Source organism: Stenella coeruleoalba (assembly GCF_951394435.1).
Source record: "Stenella coeruleoalba genome assembly, chromosome: 14".
In the NCBI taxonomy this organism is placed as follows: Eukaryota; Metazoa; Chordata; class Mammalia; order Artiodactyla; family Delphinidae; genus Stenella; species Stenella coeruleoalba.
In genome coordinates this window covers 58,074,554-58,099,529 of record NC_137160.1, presented here as the reverse complement: position 1 = coordinate 58,099,529, position 24,976 = coordinate 58,074,554, and the positions used below count along the sequence as shown (strand labels likewise).

At 39.7% G+C, this 24,976-nt stretch overlaps 1 protein-coding gene across 3 annotated transcripts in view; it reads right to left on the bottom strand.

Annotated features, from left to right (window-relative positions):
* LOC307197130 (uncharacterized protein) overlaps window positions 1–24,976 on the bottom strand; it is a 79,275-nt gene that overhangs the window by 51,386 nt on the left and 2,913 nt on the right. Inside the window, exons 2-3 of one of the 3 annotated variants that reach the window (XM_079942782.1) lie at window positions 2,712–2,749; window positions 1,309–2,606 (exon numbers count right to left, since the gene is read on the bottom strand). In XM_079942782.1, coding sequence (XP_079798908.1) covers window positions 2,595–2,606; window positions 2,712–2,749 — 50 coding nt within the window. In that variant the 3' untranslated portion in view covers window positions 1,309–2,594. Of the gene's footprint in view, window positions 1–1,308; window positions 2,607–2,711; window positions 2,750–24,976 lie in introns of those variants that run through there. The other 2 variants (XM_079942783.1, XM_079942784.1) reach the window with 2 other exon arrangements.

Sequence of the window (24,976 nt, the reverse complement as noted above, 5' to 3'; positions counted from 1 at the left end):
ACGCAAGAGGGAAGAGATATGGGAACATATATATATGTTTAACTGATTCACTTTGTTATAAAGCAGAAACTAACACACCATTGTAAAGCAATTATACCCCAATAAAGATGTTAAAAAAAAATGGCTACTATTCCATTTGCTTCAGAAAAATGATTGCACTTTGCAAATGATTACTTGAAGAGAGGTCTCTACCACTCTTAGAAATGACCTGCTTTTATAATATGGAAGGTGATAGGTTCAATTTCTATTTCTGTGAGAGATAATAATTTCATAAACAAGGAAGACAAATGTGGTCCTGGGCCCTGTCCTTCTGCGCCTTGCTCATGTTTCTGAACACTTGTGGCCATCGGCACCTCCTGGCTGATGCAATTCCTTCCCAGTAAACAACTGCATGAAGATATTAGGAAAGGTAGCAGCCAACTGCGGGAGTGCCGTCTGTTTTATAGCATCTGGCAATTTAAGGAATTCAGACAACTGCAGACTTAAGGCAGCTCACTTGACAGCTGGATTAGGAAAAGGGCATTTGCCATGTCAGCAGTGAAAATGCACAAGGGGCCTCCTCACTGTGCCGTGGGTGGCCTTTCTGTTCATGTTTCTATGGAAACCATCTACAGCGGGAGATGACGGCTCAGACATTCTAGACCTTGGTTCATCACACTGGGTGAGGAAAAGATCCAAACCAGGACAGACAGCAGGTTATAGAGTTGCCATGGGCTTTTGCCCCTCTCTCCCCCTCCCAACTTATTAATAAAGCTAAAACAGAGTTTGGGCCTTTTGTGGTTATAACTATTCCCAAGGCCTCTCTTAGAAGACCCCCTCAAGGGAGCACCCAGCTCTGTCCGCTTTGGCCTTTACAGAGCATGCGTAGAGCCACCCTTGGTTTGGCTGTCTCCCCGTGATGGTAAAGAACCTGGGCTGCAGCTAAGACACCTGGCTCTGACTCTCACTGCAGGGCCTCCTGCTGGTTCCTTAACCTCTCTCAGCAAGGCAGGATTCAGGTCTTTAGTGTAAGGTTGCCAGATAAACTACAGGACACCCAGTTAAATTTGAATTTCAGATAAACAATGAACATGTTTTTAACTATTCCATGATATCATATATTTTTTATTTGCTAAATCTGGCAATCCCACTCTACAGTCTCCAAGGGCCTAGAAAGATTGATACCCCTTCCCTCCCTACCAAATAATTCAAAAAAAAATTTAAATCTACGTCTTAAAAGACATGTAACATAATTTGTTGAAGATCATATTTTTCCCATGATGCTTTTATTGAAACATCAGATTATTTTCAAAACCTATTTTTGGTGGCCCAAGCATTTGCTTAGTTTGTTAATCCATCACTGTTTTTTAAAATTGCGGTAAAATATAGATAGCATAAAACCATTTTTACTGGGGCTTCCCTGGTAGTGCAGTAGTTAAGAATCCACCTGCCAATGCAGGGCACACGGGTTCAAGCCCTGGTCTGGGAAGATCCCACGTGCCGCGGAGCAACTAAGCCCGTGCGCCACAACTACTGAGCCTGCGTTCTAGAGCCCGTGTGCCACAACTACTGAGCCCATGTGTCACAACTACTGAGCCCACACGCCTAGAGCCTGTGCTCCACAACAAGAGAAGGCACCGTAATGAGAAGCTCGTGCACCACAACCAAGAGTAACCCCCGCTTGCTGCAACTAGAGAAAGCCCGCAAGCAGCAACGAAGACCCAACACAGTCAAAAATAAATATATTTTAAAAACATTTTTACCACTATCTTAACCATTTTTTAAGTTATTTAACCATTATTTTAACATTTTTAAGTGTATAGTTCTCTGGTTTTAGGTACTTTAACACTGTTATGCAACCATCACCACCATCCAGCTCCAAGACTCATTTCATCTTGCACAACAAACTGTGTACCCATTAAACACTAATTCCCAGCTCCCCTCTCTCCCCAGCTCCTGGCAACCACCATTTTACTTTCTGTCTGTAGGAGTTTGACTACTCTAGTCACCGCATATAAGTGGAGTCATTCAGCATTTGTCTGTCTGTGACTGGCTTATTTCATTTGGCATAATGTCCTACAGGATCATCCATGATGTAGTATGTGTTAGTTTCCTTCCTTTTTAAGGCTGAGTAATATTCCATCATGTGTATATACCATATTTTGTTTATCCATTCATCAGTGTGCACTGGGGTTGCTTCCACCTTTTGGCTATTGTGAATAATGCTTTGAATATGGGTAAACAAATATTTCTTTGAGTTCCTACTTTTGATGTTTTTGGGTATATACCTAGAAGTGGAATTACTGGATCATACGGTAAGTCTAAGTCTATTTTTAATTTTTTGAGGAACAACCATACTTTTTTCCCATAGTATCCAGTGCTTTTTTTTTTTTTTTTTTTTTTGCGGTACACGCGCCTCTCACCGTTGTGGCCTCTCCCGTTGCGGAGCACAGGCTCCGGACGCGCAGGCTCAGCAGCCATGGTTCACGGGCCCAGCCACTCCACGGCACGTGGGATCTTCCCGGACCGGGGCACGAACCCGTGTCCCCTGCATCGACAGGCGGACTCTCAACCACTGCGCCACCAGGGAAGCCCTCCAATGCTGTTTTTAAGCCTCAATCTTCTACCTGTAAGGTGTGGTTATGATACCAACCATGGAAAGGCATATATTTGGAAATATTACTAAAATTGACTCAAAAAGGAGAACATCTGGATAAGCCAATAACACTGACCTTAATCCTCAGTGAAATGTAATCCTCAGTCACACCTGCTGGCAAAAAAAAGTGCAAGGATCAGTTGGTTTAAAGACAAGCTTTATTAAACACCAGCAACAAGAAAAAGAAAACTAACCAATGCATTTAACACAGCTGGTATAACCTTTATGAAGCCTGGTTTATATAATACCTTATTGATTTTCCTATATTGTCTGTCTGTACGACCATCTCTAAAAGGATGCATCATAATTAGGGATAATGTACATGTGGCTGGATATGGAACAACCATATTCAACACAGGCTTATGAATTAAGTGCCAATTTAGTATCCAAACCAGAAATTGAGATGAAAATAGATAAAATGCTCTGTTAGAATTGATGGGCCAGGAGACACGTGTATTCTCACCTTAGAACACTATAAATCAAGGGCTAAGTTGTGGTACCATGAGAAAGACAGGTCTGGGAATGTTTAAAGAGGCAGCTGTAACTAGGCTTTGCAGAATGCACAACAGTGGCTTTTGTGGGCCACAGACAATTTACAAAGTGCTTTCTTATGCATGGTGTTGTTTGGGTCTAGAGAGGAGGTGTGGAACCATGACACATGGGTCTAAGCTGCCCAGCTGAAAGAAAGGGGACTGTTAGGAATAATGGGGGGCAGGTGGGAGAACGGGTAGGTGGAGAGAGAACAGAGTGGATGGGGCCTAATCATGGAGAGCCCAAAAGTTAAGGAGGTAGGAAGGAGACTGGATGCAATGCCTTATGAAGTGTCAGGGTTTTCCATTAGGAGAGTGGTGTGATGAAACGGTGCATTTGAAATCATAAACTAGCTGGAGAGTGCAGCCTGAGTCAGCCAGTTGAGCAACACTAATTGAGTGGTGGCTGATACCAGGGCAGTGATAAAGGACAAGAGAGGTGTATAGGAATGTTAGAGGCTCCAGCAGTACATTAGCTTTAGGCAGTAAAAGATCGGGAGCCTGGACAATGAGAACGGTGGTTCCACAGACAGGAGGTAAATTGAGAAAAAATTATGAACTTAAGCTTTGAATGTATTGAATTTGAGAGAATGGTGAGAACGTCTGAATGGAGGTGTCTCAGCCAGCTGGCTGGATCAAGGACTGGCCCAGGACTCTTCTCACTACTGCAAGCTTTGTCATTTATATATCAAACAGTATTTATCTTTCTCTGTATAATTTATTTCACTATGCATAATACCCTCCAATTCCACCCATGTTGTTGCAAAAGAGCAAAATTTCATTCTTTTTAAATTTTTAATGGCTGAATAGTATTCTACTGTACGTACATGTACCACATCTTCTTTATCCATTTGTCTGTTGATGGACACTCGTGTTGCTTCCATAACTTGGATACTGTAAATAATGCTACTACATTGCTATACTGCAGTGCTACAGTAGAATGCATGTATCTTTTCAAATTAGTATTTTTGTTTTTTAATGGTTCTTATTTATGCTCATTTTCCCCCTCAGATTGTATGTGCTCCTCAACAATCTGTTAATTGGTTCATAGCTCCTGGAAGGTCTATATTGTGTTGGATATTTCTTGGGCATTTCTCCCAGAGCTAAAATAATTAGGACCTATGGGAGATTATTAGTAGATAATTGTTGAGTTGAATATTAGTTTATCATTTTTTTCCAAAAATACCTCAGCAGTGTAGTTCTTCCTATAAATTTCAAAAGTTCTTTGCAAATGTAATTCCTCTGAGCCATCTAAAAAGCACAGAGCAAATAAGCAGAATAAGCCTCTTTTGCAAGATATTCCCAAAAGAAATTCTATAGGCTGAACAGTTTTCATAATATCAATATGTAGTGAAATTTTCAGCTTAATATTCTGAAGTGTCAAAACTATCACGATTTTTTCAAACTGTGACAAAGACATAGCTCATGTTCCTTTCAAACTCTCTCAGGGTCCAGCAATGGGACCCATCACAGTTGTCTGAAGCAAGGACTTGGGTGAAAACATAATGGAAATCATTTTTTTCTGAGTAACACAATTTAGAAATATTTTCTTCTCAGAGTATATGTAGTGGGTAATATTTAATTATAAACTATTAAAACACAAACTCCTATCTTGAATATTGAAAAGCTGTGGTGGTCTCTGTTTACATAATTACAGGAATTTCATTGACACGAAAGAGTAAAGTTTATGGCAGTTTGTTTTAGTCAGAACCATTATAAACATCAAGCATTTCATCAACAATTTAATTTTTAGCATGTGTTCAAACTCCAAATGTGACTGTCTGTTATGAATAAAAACACAGTAAAAAGCTTTAATAAAAATTGGAAAGCACTGAGTTGTGTCGCTATTAGGTGCTCAGAAGAGAACAATTAGGGAAAGAACATCAGTCAAGGGAGCAGATGGGAGCTTGTGAGGAACAGACACACCAGAGGTTACATGTGGTATGTAACCAAAATGGTGTGTAACCATTTGCAACCAGACTAGAAAGGTAAGCAGCATTTAGGTGTGGTTAGGAAATTAATGAGCCTGATTAATACTGTTTGATTTAAATGTAATTCTGGGACTTCCCTGGTGGCGCAGTGGTTAAGAAACCGCCAGCCAATGCAGGGGACACGGGTTCGAGCCCTGGTCCAGGAAGATCCCACATGCCGCAGAGCAACTAAGCCTGTGCACCACAACTACTGAGCCTGCACTCTAGAGCCTGCAAGCCACAACTACTGAGCCCACGAGCCACAACTACTGAAGCCCACGTGCCTAGAGCCCGTGCTCCACAACAAGAGAAGCCACTGCAATGAGAAGCCCGTGCACCACAACAAAGAGTAGCCCCTGCTCGCCGCAACTAGAGAAGAGTAGCCCCCGCTCACCGCAACTAGAGAAAGCCCGTGTGCAGCAATGAAGACCCAATGCAGCCCTAAATAAATAAACAAATTTATAAAAAATTTTAAAAATGTAATTCTGTACCTTTGAAGTTTGATTAAATTGATCATGGAGTTTAAGAAAAAAATACGAGTGAGAAAGGCAAAATGTGGAAAACCAGCTGGCAGGCTAAACTCACTAAGTCTGGCTGGAAAAAAATGTTCAAACTCAGAAGACTCTGTGAAAATCTTTCAATCTTCTAGGTGAGATCAGAAATGAACTGAAGAAAGCACTTCTTAATAGGCTAACCTAAAAGAGAACACTTTTTCCTCCTCTCGTTGTTATAATGGAATTGAGTAAAGTTGGGGAGAAAAAGGAGAGGAATCCTAAACTGATAAAGTGACTAGACAAATCAGTGAATTATTGCTGACTCATAGCAATTCCCGAAGTCAAGTGAAAGGTATGCATTTGTGTGTGTGTGTGTGTGTTAGTTGATATATAACCAACAGAAAGTGTGACAGAACTTATGGTCTGAACATAATCTAGTCGATTTCTTACTAAAACACAAAACATCAACAATTCTTCAGTGACGTATAATAGGACCCAGGGTCTACAATACATAACATTCACATTTGTTATGTCCAGGATACAACTCAAAATCTTTCAACATGTTGATATATACAACCAGGAAAATAGGGCGAATTCTCAAGGGGAAAAAAATGCCAACCTCAAAATGGAACTATCAGACAAAAACCTTAAAGCAGTGATTATATCTATGCTACATAAAGGTCAGGGTAAACACATCTGAAATGAATGAAATGATACAAATTCTCAACAGAGAAATGGAAAATAGAAAAAGGAACCAACTGAAAATTACTGAACTGAAAAATACAATATCTGAAGTGAAAAAAATCACTGGATGGACTCAGTATCAGAATGTAGATGATAAAGGAAAGGGTCAGCAAACTTGAAAATAGAACAATGAAAATTATCCAACATAACAGAGAGATAAAAGATTGAAAAAAACCCCAGAGTGTCAGGTAGATAACTTCTACAGATCTAACATAGCATAATTGGAGTCCTATAGGCAGAAGAGAGAGTGTTTGGAACAAAAAAAATTTTTTCATCAAGAATGGCAAAAAGTCCCCCAAATTTAGTGAAATACATAAATTTACAGATTCAAGACACTCAGCAAACTCCATACAGAAAAATTTCAAAGAAAACAATGCCTCAACAACAATAATCAAACTTCTAAAATCCAAAAATAATTAAAGAATTATTGAAATCAGCTAGAGAAAAAAAGTACACATTACATACCGAGGAACAATGATTCAAATATCTATGAATCTCTCAGGAGAAATCCCAAAGGCCAGAAGATAGCAGAACTACATCTTTAATGTACAAAAAGAAATGGGTTTATCAACCCAGAATTCTACATCTGGTGAAAATATAAAAGTATCTTTCAGAGATAAAAGCGAAATAAGGACATTCTCAGATGAAAGAAAACAAAGATAATTCATCAGGAGCAGTCCTGCTCTTGTAACCAGAATATATACAGAACTCTTATAACTCAACAGTAATACAAACAACCCAATTACAAAGGAGAAAAAGATACGTATACTTCACAAAAGAAGAAATATGAATGACCAAATGCAGAAGAAAAGATACTCATCATCATTAGTCATTAGGAAAATGTAAATTAAAACCACAAAAAGATTCGACTATATACCATCTAGAATGGCGAAGTGTTCACAAGGATGCTGAGCAACTGTAACTCTTGCACACTGCTGGTGGGAATGTACAATGGTTCAACCACCTTGGAAAACAGTTTGGTAATTTCTTTAAAAAGTGAAATATACACCCACCACATGTCCATTCTATTCTATTCTTGGTTTTTATCAAAGAGAAATAAAAACATATATCTACACAAAGACTTGTAGATACACACCCTTAGGAGATTTATTTGTAGTAGCCAAAAACTAGAAACATCCCAGATGTCCATCAATATAAGAATTGATAAAGTGTGGTATATTCACATACTGGAATATTACATAGAAATAACAAGGAATAAACAATTGATATATCAACAACATGGATGAATCTTAGAAATATCAGTATTATGCTGAATGAAAAAAGCCTTACACAAAAATACATATTGTATGATATCACTTATATAAAAATCTAGAAAATGAGGTCAAGGAGAGAGGAATAGATTTACAAATTGGCATGAGGAGCCTTTTTGGGGTGATGGAACTGCTGACTATTTTGTTAGTGGTGATGGTTTCATGGGTCTATACATATATCGAAACCAGTCATTTTACATATCTGCTGTTTAACTGTACTTAATATACCTCAAGAGAGTTGTAAAAAAAAAAAATTTAAAAATGTTGTCAACACAGCCTGGTGCACGAGGAGAGGGGATTAAGAACGCTGCTTAAAGGAGCTCCAGAGACGGGCACGAGCCACGGCTAAAACCGCGGACCCCAGAGACAGGCATGAGACGCTAAGGCTGCTGCTGCCGCCACCAAGAAGCCTGTGTGCGAGCACAGGTCACTATCCACACCTCCTTCCGGGGAGCCTGTGCAGCCCGCCACTGCCAGGGTCCCGGGATCCAGGGACAAGTCCCCCGAGAGAACGCATGGCGCGCCTCAGGCTGGTGCAACGTCACGCCGGCCTCTGCCGCCACAGGCTCGCCCTGCACTCCGTGCCCCTCCCTCCCCTGGCCTCAGTGAGCCAGAGCCCCCGAATCAGCGGCTCCTTTAACCCCGTCCGGTCTGAGCGAAAACACAGACGCCCTCCAGCGACCTACACGTAGAGGCAGGACCAAATCCAAAGCTGAGCCCCTGGGAGCTGTGAGAACAAACAAGAGAAAGGGAAATCTCTCCCAGCAGCTTCAGAAGTAGCGGATTAAACCTCCACAATCAACTTGATGTACCCTGCAGCTGTGGAATACATGAATCGACAACGACTCATCCCAAATTGAGGAGGTGGACTTTGGGAGCAAGATTTATGATTTTTTTCCCCTTTTCCTCTTTTTATGAGTGTGTATGTGTATGCTTCTATGTGACATTTTGTCTGTATAGCTTTGCTTCCACCATTTGTCCTAGGGTTCTATCCATCCGTTTTTGTTTTGTTTTGTTTTAATTTTTTTCTTAATAATTACTTTTCATTTTAATAACTTTATTTTATTTTACTTTATCATCGTTCTTTCTTTCCTTCCTTCCCTCCTTTAGACAACGAATCATCCCAAATTCAGGAGGTGGACTTTGAGAGCAAGATTTATGATTTTTTCCCCTTTTCCTCTTTTTGTGAGTGTGTATGTTTCTGTGTGAGATTTTGTCTGTATATCTTTGCTTCCACCATTTGTCCTAGGGTTCTATCCGTCCGTTTTTTTGTTTGTTTGTTTGTTTTTGGGTTTTTTTCTCTTAATAATTTTTTAAATAACTTTATTATATTTTATGTTACTTTATTTTACTTTATCTTCTTTCCCTCTTTTTATCCTTCCTTCCTTCCTCCCTTCCTCCCTCCTTTCTTTCTTTCTTTTTCTTTCTTTCTACTTCTACTAATTCTTTCTTTCTACTTTTTCTCCCTTTTCTTCTGAGCCGTGTGAATGAAAGGCTCTTAGTGCTGCAGCCAGGAGTCAGTGCTGTGCCTCTGAGGTGGGAGAGCCAACTTCAGGACACTGGTCAACAAGAGACCTCCCAGCTCCACATAATAATAAATGGCGAAAATCTTCCAGAGATCTCCATCTCAACACCAGCACCCAGCTTCACTCAACGACCAGCAAGCTACAGTGCTGGACATCCTATGCCAAACAACTAGCAAGACAGGAACACAGCCCCACCCATTAGCAGAGAGACTGCCCAAAATCATAATAAGTCCACTGACACCCCAAAACACACCACCAGACATGGATCTGCCCACCAGAAAGACAAGATCCAGCCTCATCCACCAGAACACAGGCACCAGTCCCGTCCACCAGGAAGCCTACACAACCCACTGAACCAAGCTTAGCCACTGGAGACACACACCAAAAACAACAGGAACTATGAACCTGCAGCCTGCAAAAAGGAGACCCCAAACACAGTAAGATAAGCAAAATGAGAAGACAGAAAATCACAGAGCAGATGAAGGAGAAAGATAAAAACCCACCAGACCTAACAAATGAAGAGGAAATAGGCAGTCTACCTGAAAAATAACTCAGAATGGTAGTAAAGATGATCCAAAATCTTGGAAATAAAATAGACAAAATGCAAGAAACATTTAACAAGGACCTAGAAGAACTAAAGATGAAACAAACAACGATGAACAGCACAATAAATGAAATGAAAAATACTCTAGATGGGATAAATAGCAGAATAACTGAGGCAGAAGAACAGATAAGTGACCTGAAAGATAAAATAGTGGAAATAACTACTGCAGAGCAGAATAAAGAAAAAAGAATGAAAAGAACTGAGGACAGTCTCAGAGACCTCTGGGACAACATTAAACGCACCAACATTCGAATTATAGGGGTTCCAGAAGAAGAAGAGAAAAAGAAAGGGACTGAGAAAATATTTGAAGAGATTATACTTGAAAACTTCCCTAATATGGGACAGGAAATAGTTAATCAAGTCCAGGAAGCACAGAGAGTCCCATACAAGATAAATCCAAGGAGATACATGCCAAGACACATATTAATCAAACTGGTAAAAATTAAATACAAAGAAAGCATATTAAAAGCAGCAAGGGAAAAATAACACACAAGGGAATCCTCATAAGGTTAACAGCTGATCTCTCAGCAGAAACTCTGCAAGCCAGAAGGGACTGCCAGGACATATTTAAAGTGATGAAGGAGAAAAACCTGCAACCAAGATTACTCTACCCAGCAAGGATCTCATTCAGATTTGATGGAGAAATTAAAACCTTTACAGACAAGCAAAAGCTGAGAGAGTTCAGCACCACCAAACCAGCTCTACAACAACTGCTAAAGGAACTTCTCTAGGCAAGAAACACAAGAGAAGGAAAAGACCTACAATAACAAACCCAAAACAATTAAGAAGATGGGAATAGCAACATACATATCAATAATTACCTTAATATAAATGGACTAAATGCTCCCACCAAAAGACACAGATTAAATGAACATATACAAAAACAAGACCCATATATTTGCTGTCTACAAGAGACCCACTTCAGACCTAGAGACACATACAGCCTGAAAGTAAGGGGATGGAAAAAGATATTCCATGCAATGGAAACCAAAAGAAAGCTGGAGTAGCAATTCTCATATCAGACAAAATAGACTTTAAAATAAAGACTATTAGAAGAGACAAAGAAGGACACTACATAATGATCAAGGGATCGATCCAAGAAGAAGATATAACAATTGTAAATATTTATGCACCCAACATAGGAGCACCTCAATACATAAGGCAAATACTAACAGCCATAAAAGGGGAAATTGACAGTAACACATTCATAGTAGGGGACTTTAACACCCCACTTTCACCAATGGACAGATCATCCAAAATGAAAATCAATAAGGAAACACAAGCTTTAAATGATACATTAAAAAAGATGGACTTAATTGATACTTATTAGACATTCCATCCAAAAACAACAGAATACACATTTTTCTCTAGTGCTCATGGAACATTCTCCAGGATAGATCATATCTTGGGTCACAAATCAAGCCTTGGTAAATTTAAGAAAATTGAAATTGTATCAAGTATCTTTTCCAACCACAACGCTATGAGACTAGATATCAATTACAGGAAAAGATCTGTAAAAAATACAAATACATGAGGCTAAACAATACACTACTTAATAACGAAGTGATCACTGAAGAAATCAAAGAGGAAATAAATATATATCTAGAAACAAATGACAATGGAGACATGACGACCCAAAATCTATGGGATGCAGCAAAAGCAGTTCTAAGAGGGAAGTTTATAGCAATACAATCCTACCTTAAGAAACAGGAAACATCTCGAATAAAAAACCTAACCTTGCACCTAAAGCAATTAGAGAAAGAAGAACAAAAAAACCCCAAAGTTAGCAGAAGGAAAGAAATCATAAAAATCAGATCAGAAATAAATGAAAAAGAAATGAAGGAAACGATAGCAAAGATCAATAAAACTGAAAGCTGGTTCTTTGAGAAAATAAACAAAATTGATAAACCATTAGCTAGACTCATCAAGAAAAAAAGGGAGAAGACTCAAATCAATAGAATTAGAAATGTAAAAGGAGAAGTTACAACGGACACTTCAGAAATACAAAAGATCATGAGAGATTACTACAAGCAACTATATGCCAATAAAATGGACAATCTGGAAGAAATGGACAAATTCTTAGAAATGCATAACCTGCCAAGACTGAATCAGGAAGAAATAGAATATATAAACAGACCAATCACAAGCACTGAAATTGAAACAGTGATTAAAAATCTTCCAACAAACAAAAGCCCAGGACCAGATGGCTTCACAGGAGAATTCTATCAAACATTTAGAGAAGAGCTAACACCTATCCTTCTCAAACTCTTCCAAAATATAGCAGAGGAAGAACACTCCCAGACTCATTCTACAAGGCCACCATCACCCTGATACCAAAACCAGACAAGGATGTCACAAAGAAAGAAAACTACAGGCCAATATCACTGATGAACATAGATGCAAAAATCCTCAACAAAATACTAGCAAACAGAATCCAACAGCACATTAAATGAATCATACACTATGATCAAGTGGGGTTTATTCCAGGAATGCAAGGATTCTTCAATATACGCAAATCAATCAACGTGATACACCATATTAACAAATTGAAGGAGAAAAACCATATGATCATCTCAATAGATGCAGAGAAAGCTTTCGACAAAATTCAACACCCATTTATGATAAAAACCCTGCAGAAAGTAAGCATAGAGGGAACTTTCCTCAACATAATAAAGGCCATATATGACAAACCCACAGCCAACATCATCCTCAATGGTGAAAAACTGAGAGCATTTCCACTAAGATCAGGAACAAGACAAGGTTGCCCACTCTCACCACTCTTATTCAACATAGTTTTGGAAGTTTTCGCCACAGCAATCAGAGAAGAAAGGGAAATAAAAGGAATCCAAATCGGAAAAGAAGTAAAGCTGTCACTGTTTGCAGATGACACGATACTATACATAGAGAATCCTAAAGATGCTACCAGAAAACTACTAGAGCTAATCAATGAATTTGGTAAAGTAGCAGGATACAAAATTAATGCACAGAAATCTCTAACATTCCTATACACTAATGATGAAAAATCTGAAAGTGAAATCAAGAAAACACTCCCATTTACCACTGCAACAAAAAGAATAAAATATCTAGGAATAAACCTACCTAAGGAGACAAAAGGCCTGTATGCAGAAAACTATAAGACACTGCTGGAGAGAGCAGGAACTTGGCGGAAGAGTAAGACGCGGAGATCACCTTCCTCCCCACAGATACACCAGAAATACATCTACACGTGGAACAACTCCTACAGATCACCTACTGAAGGCTGTCAGAAGACCTCAGACCTCCCAAAAGGCAAGAAACTCCCCACGTACCTGGGTAGGGCAAAAGAAAAAAAGAAAAAACAGAGACAAAAGAATAGGGACGGCACCTGCACCAGTGGGAGGGAGCTGTGAAGGAGGAAAAGTTTCCACACACTAGGAAGCCCCTTCGCGGGCGGAAACTGCGGGAGGCGGAGGGGGGAGCTTCGAAGCCGTGGAGGAGTGCACAGCAACGGGTGCGGAGGGCAAAACGGGGAGATGCCCGCACAGAGGATCGGTGCCGACCGGCACTCACCAGCCCGAGAGGCTTGTCTGCTCACCCGCCGGGGCGGGCGGGGCTGCGAGCTGAGGCTCTGAGGCTCGGGTTTCGGTTTCGGACAGAGCGCAGGGAGAGGACTGGGGTTGGCGGCTTGAACATAGCCTGAAGGGGTTAGTGCACCACAGCTAGCCGGGAGGGAGTCCGGGGAAAAGTCTGCACCTGCCGAAGAGGCAGGAGACTTTTCCTTCCCTCTTTGTTTCCTGGGGCGTGAGGAGAGGGGTTTAAGAACGCTGCTTAAAGGAACTCCAGAGACGGGCGCGAGCCGCGGCTAAAAGCGCGAACCCCAGAGACGGGCGTGAGCCGCGGCTGAAAGCGCGGACCCCAGAGACGGGCGCAAGCCGCGGCTGAAAGCGCGGACCCCAGAGACGGGCGCGAGCCGCGGCTGAAAGCGCGGAATCCAGAGACGGGCGCAAGCCGCGGCTAAAAGCGCGGACCCCAGAGGCGGGCGTGAGACGTTAAGGCTGCTGCTGCCGCCACCAAGGGGCCTGTGTGCGAGCACAGGTCACTCTCCACACCCCTCTTCCGCGGAGCCTGTGCAGCCCGCCACTGCCAGGTTCCCAGCATCCAGGGACAACTTCCCCGGGAGAACGCACAGCGCGCCTCAGGCTGGTGAAAAGTCACGCCGGCCTTTGCCACCGCAGGCCCGCCCCGCACTCCGTGCCCCTCCCTCCCCTCCGGCCTGAGTGCGCCAGAGCCCCCGAATCAGCGGCTCTTTTAACCCCATCCTGTCTGAGCAAAAAACAGACGCCCTCCAGCGACCTACACGCAGTGGCAGGGCCAAATCCAAAGCTGAGCCCTGGGAGCTGTGAGACCAAAGAAGAGAAAGGGAAATTTCTCCCAGCAGCCTCAGAAGCAGTGGATTAAAGCTCCACAATCAACTTGATGTACCCTGCATCTGTGGAATACCTGAATAGACAACCAATCATCCCAAATTAAGGAAGTGGACTTTAGGAGCAAGATCTATCATTTTTTCCCTTTTCCTCTTTTTGTGAATGTGTATGTGTATGCTTCTGTGTGAGATCTTGTCTGTATAGTCTTGCTTCCACCATTTGTCCTAGGGTTCTATCTGTCCATGTTTATTTTTAAATTTTTTTTCTTAATAATTAATTTTAATAACGTTATTATACTTTACCTTCGTTCTTTCTTTCTTTCTTTCCTTCCTTCCTTCCCTCCTTTAGACAACGAATCATCCCAAATTGAGGAGGTGGTCTCTGACAGCAAGATTTATGATTTTTCCCCATTTACCTCTTTTAGTGAGGGTGTATGTGTATACTTCTGTGTAAGATTTTGTCTGTATAGCTTTGCTTCCAACATTTGTCCTAAGGTTCTATCCGTCCCTTTTTTTTTTCTAAATAAGAATTTTTTAATTCAATAACTTTATTATACTTTATTTTATTTTTACTGTATCTTCTTTCTTTCTGTCTTTTTTCCTTCTTTCCCTCCTTCCTTCCTTCCTCCTTCCCTCCCGCCCTCCTTTCTTTCCTTCTTGCCTCCTTTCCTTCTTTGCTTCTTTCTTTCTTTCTTCCTTCCTTCCTACCCTCCTTTCCTTCTTTCTTTCCTCATACTTCTCCTAATTCCCTCTACTTTTTCTCCCTTTTATCCTGAGCCGTGTGGATGAAAAGCTCTTGGCGCTCCAGCCAGGAGGCAGGGCTCTGCCTCTGAGGTAGGAGAGCCAACTTCAGGACACTGGTCAACAAGAGACCTCCCAGCTCCACATAATATCAAACGGCGAAAATCTCCCAAAGACCTCCATCTTAACACCAGCACCCAGCTTCACTCAATGACCAGCAAGCCACAGTGCTGGAAAACCTATGCCAAACAAATAGCAAAACAGGAACACAACCCCACCCATTAGCAGAGAGGCTGCCTAAAATCATAATAAGGCCACAGACACCCCAAAACACACCACGAGACGTGAACCTGCCCACTAGAGAGACATATCCAGCCTCATCCACCACAACACAGGCACTAGTCCCCTCCACCAGGAAGCCTACACAACACACTGAACCAACCTTAGCCACTGGAGACAGACATCAAAAACAGGAGGAACTACGAACCTGCAACCTGCAAAAAGGAGACCCCAAACACAGTAAGATAAGCAAAATGAGAAGACAGAAAAACACACAGCAGATAAAGGAGCAAGATAAAAATGCACCAGACCTAACAAATAAAGAGGAAATAGGCAGTCTACCTGAAAAAGAATTCAGAATAATGATAGTAAGGTTGATCCGAAATCTTGGAGATAGAATGGACAATAGAATGGACAAAATGCAAGAATCAGTTAACAAGGGCCTAGAAGAACTAAAGATGAAACAAGCAACGATGAACAACACAATAAATGAAATTAAAAGTACTCTAGATGGGATCAATAGCAGAATAACTGAGGCAGAAGAACGGATAAGTGACCTGGAAGATAAAATAGTGGAAATAACTACTGCAGAGCAGAATAAAGAAAAAAGAATGAAAAGAACTGAGGACAGTCTCAGAGACCTCTGGGACAACATTAAACGCACCAACATTCGAATTATAGGGGTTCCAGAAGAAGAAGAGAAAAAGAAAGGGACTGAGAAAATATTTGAAGAGATTATAGTTGAAAACTACCCTAATATGGGAAAGGAAATAGTTAATCAAGTCCAGGAAGCACAGAGAGTCCCATACAGGATAAATACAAGGATAAATACGCCAAGACACATATTAATCAAACTGTCAAAAATTAAATACAAAGAAAGCATATTAAAAGCAGCAAGGGAAAAACAACAAATAACACATAAGGGAATCCCCATAAGGTTAACAGCTGATCTCTCAGCAGAAACCCTAGAAGCCAGAAGGGAGTGGCAGGACATACTGAAAGTGATGAAGGAGAAAAACCTGCAGCCAAGACTACTCTACCCAGCAAGGATCTCATTCAGATTTGATGGAGAAATTAAAACCTTTACAGACAAGCAAAAGTTGAGAGTTCAGCACCACCAAACCAGCTTTACAACAAATGCTAAAGGATCTTCTCTAGGTAAGAAACACAAGAGAAGGAAAAGACCTATAATAACGAACCCAAAACAATTTAGAAAATGGGAATAGGAACATACATATCGATAATTACCTTAAATGTAAATGGACTAAATGCTCCCACCAAAAGACACAGATTAGCTGAATGGATACAAAAACAAGACCCTTATATATGCTGTCTACAAGAGACCCACTTCAGACCTAGAGACACATACAGCCTGAAAGTAAGGGGATGGAAAAAGATATTCCATGCAAATGGAAACCAAAAGAAAGCTGGAGTAGCAATTCTCATATCAGACAAAATAGACTTTAAAATAAGGACTATTAAAAGAGACAAAGAAGGACACTACATAATGATCAAGGGATCGATCCAAGAAGAAGATATAACAATTGTAAATATTTATGCACCCAACAAAGGAGCACCTCAATACATAAGGCAAATACTAACAGCCATAAAAGGGGAAATCGACAGTAACACATTCATAGTAGGGGACTTAAACACCCCACTTTCACCCATGGACAGATCATCCAAAATGAAAATAAATAAGGAAACACAAGCTTTAAATGATACATTAAACAAGATGGACTTAATTGATATTTATAGGACACTCCATCCAAAAACAACAGAATACACATTTTTCTCAAGTGCTCATGGAACATTCTCCAGGATAGATCATATCTTAGGTCAAAACTCAAGCCTTGGTAAATTTAAGAAAATTGAAATTGTATCAAGTATCTTTTCTGACCACAACACCATGAGACTAGATATCAATTACAGGAAAAGATATGTAATAAATACAAACACATGGAGGCTAAACAATACACTACTTAATAGTGAAGTGATCACTGAAGAAATCAAAGAGGAAATCAAAAAATACCTAGAAACAAATGACAATGGAGACACAATGACCCAAAACCTGTGGGATGCAGCAAAAGCAGTTCTAAGAGGGAAGTTTATAGCAATACAAGCCCACCTTAAGAAGCAGGAAACATCTCGAGTAAACAACCTAAACTTGCACCTCAGGCAATTAGAGAAAGAAGAACAAAAAAACCCCAAAGCTAGCAGAAGGAAAGAAATCATAAAAATCAGATCAGAAATAAATGAAAAAGAAATGAAGGAAACAATAGCAAAGATCAATAAAACTAAAAGCTGGTTCTTTGAGAAGATAAACAAAATAGATAAACCATTAGCCAGACTCATCAAGAAAACAAGGGAGAAGACTCAAATCAATAGAATTAGAAATGAAAAAGGAGAGGTAACAACTGACACTGCAGAAATAAAAGAGATCATGAGAGATTACTACAAGCAACTATATGCCAATAAAATGGACAATCTGGAAGAAATGGACAAATTCTTAGAAATGCATAACCTGCCAAGACTGAATCAGGAAGAAATAGAAAATATGAACAGACCAATCACAAGCACTGAAATTGAAACTGTGATTAAAAATCTTCCAACAAACAAAAGCCCAGGACCAGATGGCTTCACAGGAGAATTCTATCAAACATTTAGAGAAGAGCTAACACCTATCCTTCTCAAACTCTTCCAAAATATAGCAGAGGGAGGAACACTCCCAAACTCCTTCTACGAGGCCACCATCACCTTGATACCAAAACCAGACAAGGATGTCACAAAGAAAGAAAACTACAGGCCAATATCACTGATGAACATAGATGCAAAAATCCTCAACAAAATACTAGCAAACAGAATCCAACAGCACATTAAAAGGATCATACACCATGATCAAGTGGGGTTTATTCCAGGAATGCAAGGATTCCTCAATATATGCAAATCTATCAATGTGATAAACCATATTAACAAATTGAAGGAGAAAAACCATATGATCATCTCAATAGATGCAGAGAAAGCTTTCGACAAAATTCAACACCCATTTATGATAAAAACCCTGCAGAAAGTAAGCATAGAGGGAACTTTCCTCAACATAATAAAGGCCATATATGACAAGCCCACAGCAAACATCATCCTCAATGGTGAAAAACTGAAAGCATTTCCACTAAGATCAGGAACAAGACAAGGTTGCCCACTCTCACCACTCTTATTCAACATAGTTTTGGAAGTTTAAGCCACAGCAATCAGAGGAGAAAAGGAAATAAAAGGAATCCAAATTGGAAAAGAAGAAGTAAAGCTGTCACTGTTTGCAGATGACATGATCCTATACATAGAGAATCCTAAAGATGCTACCAGGAAACTACTAGAGCTAATCAATGAATTTGGTAAAGTGGCAGGATACAAAATTAATGCACAGAAATCTCTGGCATTCCTATATACTAATGATGAAAAATCTGAAAGTGAAATCAAGAAAACACTCCCATTTACCATTGCAACAAAAAGAATAAAATATCTAGGAATAAACCTACCTAAGGAGACAAAAGACCTGTATGCAGAAAATTATAAGACACTGATGAAAGAAATTAAAGATGATACAAATAGATGGAGACATATACCATGTTCTTGGATTGGAAGAATCAACATTTTGAAAATGACTCTACTACCCAAAGCAATCTACTGATTCAATGCAATCCCTATCAAATACCAATGGCATTTTTCACAGAACTAGAACAAAAAATTTTGCAATTTGTATGGAAACACAAAAGACCCCGAATAGCCAAAGCAATCTTGAGAACGAAAGAAGGAACTGGAGGAATCAGGCTCCCTGACTTCAGACTATACTACAAAGCTACAGTTATCAAGACGGTATGGTACTGGCACAAAAACAGAAAGATAGATCAATGGAACAGGATAGAAAGCCCAGAGATAAACCCATGCACATATGGACACCTTATCTTTGATAAAGGTGGCAGTAATGTACAGTGCAGAAAGGACAGCTTCTTCAATAAGTTTTGCTGGGAAAACTGGACAGGTACATGTAAAAGTATGAGATTAGATCACTCCCTAACACCATACACAAAAATAAGGTCAAAATGTATTAAAGACCTAAATGTAAGGCCAGAAACTATCAAACTCTTAGAGGAAAACATAGGCAGAACACTCTATGACATAAATCACAGCAAGATCCTTTCCGACCCACCTCCTAGAGTAATGGAAATAAAAACAAAAATAAACAAATGGGACCTAATGAAACTTCAAAGCTTTTGCACAGCAAAGGAAACCATAAACAAGACCAAAAGACAACCCTCAGAATGGGAGAAAATATTTGCAAATGAAGCAACCGACAAAGGATTAATCTCCAAAATTTACAAGCAGCTATGCAGCTCAATAACAAAAAAAACAAACAACCCAATCCAAAAATGGGCAGAAGACCTAAATAGACATTTCTCCAAAGAAGATATTCAGACTGCCAACAAACACATGAAAGAATGCTCAACATCATTAATCATTAGAGAAATGCAAATCAAAACTACAATGAGATATCATCTCACACCAGTCAGAATGGCCATCATCAAAAAATCTAGAAACAATAAATGCTGGAGAGGGTGTGGAGAAAAGGGAACACTCTTGCACTGCTGGTGGGAATGTGAATTGGTTCAGCCACTATGTAGAACAGTATGGAGGTTCCTTAAAAAACTACAAATAGAACTACCATATGACCCAGCAATCCCACTACTGGGCATATACCCTGAGAAAACCAAAATTCAAAAAGAGTCATGTACCAAAATGTTCATTGGAGCTCTATTTACAATAGCCCGGAGATGGAAACAACCTAAGTGCCCATCATCAGATGAATGGATAAAGAAGATGTGGCATATATATAAAATGGAATATTACTCAGCCATAAAAAGAAATGAAATTGAGCTATTTGTAATGAGGTGGATAGACCTAGAGTCTGTCATACAGAGTGAAGTAAGTCAGAAAGAAAAAGACAAATACCGTATGCTAACACATATATATGGAATTTAAGAAAAAAAATGTCATGAAGAACCTAGGGGTAAGGCAGGAATAAAGACGCAGACCTCCTAGAGAATGGACTTGAGGTTATGAGGAGGGGGAAGGGTGAGCTGTGACAGGGCGAGAGAGAGTCATGGGCATATACACACTAACAAACGTAGTAAGGTAGATAGCTCGTGGGAAGCAGCTGCATAGCACAGGGAGATCAGCTAGGTGCTTTGTGACTGCCTGGAGGGGTGGGATAGGGAGGATGTGAGGGAGGGAGACGCAAGAGGGAAGACATATGGGAACATATGTTTATGTATGACTGATTCACTTTGTTATAAAGCAGAAACTAACACACCATTGTAAAGCAATTATACCCCAATAAAGATGTTAAAAAAAAAAAAGACACTGCTGAAAGAAATTAAAGACGATACAAATAGATGGAGAGATATACCATGTTCTTGGATTGGAAGAATCAACATTGTGAAAATGACTCTACTACCCAAAGCAATCTACAGATTCAATGCAATCCCTATCAAACTACCACTGGCATTTTTCACAGAACTAGAACAAAAAATTTCACAATTTGTATGGAAACACAAAAAAACCCCTAATAGCCAAAGCAATCTTGAGAACAAAAAACGGAGCTGGAGGAATCAGGCTCCCTGACTTAAGACTATACTACAAAGCCACAGTAATCAAGACAGTATGGTACTGGCACAAAAACAGAAAGATAGATCAATGGAACAGGATAGAAAGCCCAGAGATAAACCCATGCACATATGGTCACCTTATCTTTGATAAAGGAGGCAGGAATGTAAAGTGGAGAAAGGACAGCCTCTTCAATAAGTGGTGCTGTGAAAACTGGACAGGTACATGTAAAAGTATGAGATTAGATCACTCCCTAACACCATACACAAAAATAAGCTCAAAATGGATTAAAGACCTTAATGTAAGGCCAGAAACTATCAAACTCTTAGAGGAAAACACAGGCAAAACACTCTATGACATAAATCACAGCAAGATCCTTTCCGACCCACCTCCTAGAGAAATGGAAATAAAAACAAAAATAAACAAATGGGACCTAGTGAAACTTCAAAGCTTTTGCACAGCAAAGGAAACCATAAACAAGACCAAAAGACACCTCTCAGAATGGGAGAAAATATTTGCAAATGAAGCAACTGATAAAGGATTAATCTCCAAAATTTATAAGCAGCTCATGCAGCTTAAAAACAAAAAAACAAACAACCCAATCCAAAAATAGGCAGAAGACCTAAATAGACATTTCTCCAAAGAAGATATTCAGACTGCCAACAAACACATGAAAGAATGCTCAACATCACTAATCATTAGAGAAATGCAAGTCAAAACTACAATGAGATATCATCTCACACCAGTCAGAATGGCCATCATCAAAAAATCTAGAAACAATAAATGCTGGAGAGGGTGTGGAGAAAATGGAACCCTCCTGCACAGTTGGTGGGAATGTAAATTGATACAGCCACTATGGAGAATAGTATGGAGGTTCCTTAAAAAACTACAAATAGAACTACCATATGACCCAGCAATCCCACTACTGGGCATATACCCTGAGAAAACCAAAATTCAAAAAGAGTCATGTACCAAAATGTTCACTTCAGCTCTATTTACAATAGCCCAGAGATGGAAACAACCTAAGTGCCCATCATCAGATGAATGGATAAAGATGGCACATATATACAATGGACTATTACTCAGCCATAAAAAGAAACGAAATTGAGCTATTTGTAATGAGGTGGATAGACCTAGAGTCTGTCATACAGAGTGAAGTAAGTCAGAAAGAGAAAGACAAATACCATATGCTAACACATATATATGGAATTTAAGAAAAAAAATGTCATGAAGAACCTAGGGTTAAAACAGGAATAAAGACACAGACCTACTAGAGAATGGACTTGAGGATATGGGGAGGGGGAAGGGTAAGCTGTGACAAAGCGAGAGAGAGGCATGGACATATATACACTACCAAAGGTAAGGTACATAGCTGGTGGGAAGCAGCCGCATAGCACAGGGAGATCAGCTTGGTGCTTTGTGACTGCCTGCAGGGGTGGGATAGGGAGGGTAGGAGGGAGGGAGACACAAGAGGGAAGAGATATGGGAACATATGTATAACTGATTCACTTTGTTATAAAGCAGAAACTAACACACCATTGTAAAGCAAAAAAAAATTAGTTAATTTAAAATAAAAACAAAACAAAAACAAAACAAAAAACAAACAAACAAAAAATGTTGACAACACAAATCCTCTCTCTTTAGTCCTATGGCTATTAACAGGCTCAATTTAAATTCCACAAGGGCATTTGAATGTGATACATCAAAGCATGCTTATAACACTGAACATTCTTGCAGGGAAGACACCGTCCCTGCAATCACTTTACATGACTGACCAGGGACCTGGGGGGTTTGCAGTTCTTCATTAAGTGAAATATTCAAGGTAATTGAAATCTCTGCTTATGTCAGTATTAACTACAAATTTCCATGTGTTTCAGATTTCTCCAATTAACTTACTGTCTATGAAATGATGAGAAATGAATTTTTAATTGATTGAGGATCTGGCTAGGCCTCAGGGTAGTCATTTTAAACCTGTACAAATAGCAGGTAAGAAAAGACAGAAGGCTTATATGATCTGACCCAAAACACTCTGGAAGGAAATTTTTTAAATTAAATACAATTCTCAGACCTGTCTAACACGCCCATGCAGAAAACAGGAGAATATGCCAGGGAATGAATATTGAGGGCTTGGGAAGGGGTGGGCTTAGAAGCGGGGGAGGTGAATATAAGGCTAGCTAAGAGAATATTTATTGCTATGCTATGCTTTCCCCACAAAAAATAAAACATGGTTCTTGATTTTTGTTATATATTTTTTTCTCTTACCAGTCTGATCTTAAATCATTGAGAACTCATTTCAGTCATTTCAGGTCATCGATCACTATCACTCTTAATATTATGTTTTTAATCATGTACAAAATAGTCTTTAAATACTAAAATTCCATTTTGCTTGACTTCACACTCTGCAGACATTCAGTGTGTGTTTTTCTCAGATAAAGTTAATAAATTTCACTTCCAATCCCCTAAATGTGGATGCTCCCCAAATTTTCAATATTGACTTTGTCTTTCTGTTTCTCCTGTCTTTAACTTTGACCTCATCTACATATAAGGTTTCAAACATATCCGAGGTGCAAAGTATTCCAAAAGATTCAAATAATCAATATTCACAGTCCTGACTTGTCCTTCAAAATCCAGTTCCTGCTGCTACGAGGCATTTCCACTTGGATGTGTCACCCAGCACCTCAGACTCACCTTGTCCAAACATGCCTATTTCCTCCCCACCTCTAGCCCACACAATTAATTTCATCTCTGGATTTCCCTATTTTTATTGGTGCTACTATTCTTTCAATAGGTTATAAATTATCCCATTGTTAGAAATGTCAGGATAATGCTAATACTCATATCCAACGAGTCAGCCAGTGTTACTGCTTTTCCCTTCAAAATGTGTTTTGCATTCCCAACTTTATTTCCATTTGCTAGTTTTTGTCTTTTTCCACTCATTCAATAAGTACATATACAGCAATAACTATATGAGAGGCACTATTCTTGGTCCTGGGGTACGAACAAAACAGACCAAGTCACGCCCTCCTGACTTCATCTATCCTACCACCTTGGTGTCAGTCTCTTCCAGCTTGAGCGGGCTGTCTACTCAATGCAGCCTGCTTGCACTGCTAAAGGGCTCCTTTGCTATACCACTATGCCCCCTCTTGCCTCTCAAGGGCTCTGTAAGATAAATTCCACCTTCTTAGAGTTCCATCCCCTACAGTCTATAGAGGACCATCCCAAACTCCTTACCTCCCGGGCCCTCTGTCCCAGCCAAAATTGGATCTTTGCTTTTGGCTCATTCCCACTTCATTACTCTTGCCTGTTATACTTCTCCATCTAAAATTTATTCTTCTCATCTCTCTGCATGTGACATTCTTAAATTCCCCCTCTTATGTGAATTCTTCCCAGCCCACTTCAACCTTTCTTGCCCACTTCTGAATTATTTTATCACATATGCCTGGCAATTAATCATGGTTTACCTTGGGGCATCTATTGCATTGCAAAGGACTCCTTATTAACTGCATTGTTATTTATCTTTAAATGTTTGTCTTTTCACCAATCTTAAGTAGTTAAGTTAAACAATAGTTGATGCAATATATCTGACTGCAAGAAATTGCATACCAGTTTGTCCTCCCGAACTCATAAAAGTTTGACCAAACCCAAGATCAGGAAGACAGAGTTGAGCCCTGACTCCTGTTCTCCTTGCTGGTGGACCTAGTAATAAAGCTCTTATTTCCTCAAGCCTGGTGCAATAGTATTGGTTTCCATTCACACTGGGCAGTAAGCCCTTGCTCAGTAACAAAGGATGTTTACATTTTGTTAGAAAGAAGTGAGGGGACTTCAATCAAAGGGGAAAATATCATTTGAGAGTCTATACAATAATAGCTTAGTTGACATTTGAAGAAAAATGTAAAATATTCAATTCTCCCACTCTTTAAGATATAAAAGCTAATAATAAAAACATTCTTAATTTCCTTATTAAGGCTTGTTTAGAAAGAGAGAAAAGATGGAGAAAGGAAGAAAATAAGATCTGTTGATTTCCAGGAATGGGGAAAAGATGACAGACACCAAGGGATAGGAAAGGCCATCTCTTCAAGCCCACCCCAATGATCATTCCTATTGTATGGCTACCATAAACAC